This window comes from Miscanthus floridulus, chromosome 6 (assembly GCF_019320115.1).
Source record: "Miscanthus floridulus cultivar M001 chromosome 6, ASM1932011v1, whole genome shotgun sequence".
In the NCBI taxonomy this organism is placed as follows: domain Eukaryota; kingdom Viridiplantae; phylum Streptophyta; class Magnoliopsida; order Poales; family Poaceae; genus Miscanthus; species Miscanthus floridulus.
This window is the reverse complement of record NC_089585.1, coordinates 40,408,968-40,410,499: the sequence shown is the minus strand read 5'-3', so window position 1 is coordinate 40,410,499 and position 1,532 is coordinate 40,408,968. Positions and strand designations below refer to the sequence as shown.

The following is a 1,532-nucleotide window of genomic DNA, read 5'->3' as shown; positions in this document are numbered from 1 at the left end:
TAACATCTCAACCAAAGCAACAATTTTTCCTTCCTGTTTTTTTTTTTGTTTTGGATAAATGTTGTGGTAGACGCTAGTCTGACTTTTAACTCTGCCACCTACAAGGATGAGAGTTTAAAGATCTATAATGTTTGAATAAGGGGTCGGGGTCCCAAATTTATAGGCTAGCTTTCTTGCTTGATACCCTATAACGCTAGGATCATGGCTCGCAAGAAGGTGAATCTCCAATGGATCACCAAAGCCTCCAGCTGTCGTGTGACTTTTAGAAGGCGCCGCGATGGAATTAAGAAGAAGGTCGATGAGCTAGCCACGCTCTGCGGCAGCAAGGTGGGTGTGGTGTTGTACGGCGAGAATCAAGCTAAGCCATTAGCTTTTCCTAATGACTCGGAGGCCAAAGCTATGTTCCAAAAATTCATGGAGATGCCAGATTGTGGTAAAAGATTCAAGAAAACGCAGAATCAGGAGGAACTTCTTAGCAGCCGCATCCCCAAGCTCCAACACCAGGTAAGCAGGTTGGACCATGAGAACTACAAACATGAGGTCTTGTTCCTTCTCTATGACAGCATGGATGGACGCTGCCCTGGCCTCATCGGCACCACTGAGAAGGAATGCACTAGCCTTGGCGAGATGGTAGAAGAGAAGACTAAGAAAGTCAAAGAACGTATACAACAGCTTTGTCAGCTTGGCATCTGGCAGGGAAAGGGAGCAGCACCGGAGCCCCCTTTGCCACTGCAGCTAGGGTCATCGTCAGCCCAGCCACTAGCACCCTACACTTTCAATGAGATACAAACATCATTGGTGCCGGTGGTGGGACACGTGCCACCCCAGCAGCAGGATTGGATGGCTAGCCTCACCACCAACGGAGGGGAGCTTGGCACCGTTGTCTCCCGTGCCTTCGCCGGTAGCAGTGGCGGGGTTGACATGATGCACCCTTACAATATGGATTATTTCTCAAGGTTCCCATACACATGGGAAAGGGATCCTTGGCCTCTGACGGAGTGAGGCATCGTTGCTCCTGCAGCAACCATTCATGCCAGCTCTACTTGCTTGGTGGTCTATGTCTACTGCTAGTAAGGATCCTATTTTAGAATGTTTTCGTGTGTCTCTTGCTATTGTGCTCTAGCAAAGTGGAGAAATTTAAGTTTTCCTTTATGTTATTGGTTAGCATTTCTGTGTGTCTAACCAGAGCATGAACCATGTAATATCTCAAGCATAAACCATATGAAATGTGAGATAATCATTTCAATTACTTGATGGTGGGGCGTAAGATACTTGTAATGATGACGACTGGGAGTTTGATTAGATGAATAGCCACAAATAGAGATTGCAGGATTCTGCAATTGCAGGCTGTCCTCCATCCTTCCTGAGATAATATGAAAACAGTGGCAAATCTTTCTAAATCCACGTGTAAAATGTTGGTACTTCAAGAGATGATATTTTATTGAATCATAACTTTGTGTTACATTATGAAATTTTCAAGTATAGTAGAAAATTTGAATTAGGCACTAGGTGGATCATGGCAAGAAATTTCC

At 45.0% G+C, this 1,532-nt stretch overlaps 1 protein-coding gene across 1 annotated transcript; it reads left to right on the top strand.

Moving 5' to 3' along the window:
* Positions 1 to 201: 201 nt before the first annotated feature.
* Positions 202 to 1,002, top strand: LOC136460520 (MADS-box transcription factor 31-like). Its single transcript, XM_066460180.1, has one exon. The coding sequence runs from the start codon at positions 202 to 204 to the stop codon at positions 1,000 to 1,002; it is 801 nt and encodes a 266-aa protein (XP_066316277.1).
* The last annotated feature ends 530 nt before the right edge of the window (positions 1,003 to 1,532 follow it).

Bases quoted from the DNA above. Each gene is read 5' to 3' on its own strand.
- LOC136460520 (XM_066460180.1), top strand. From the start codon at position 202: ATGGCTCGCAAGAAGGTGAATCTCCAATGGATCACCAAAGCCTCCAGC.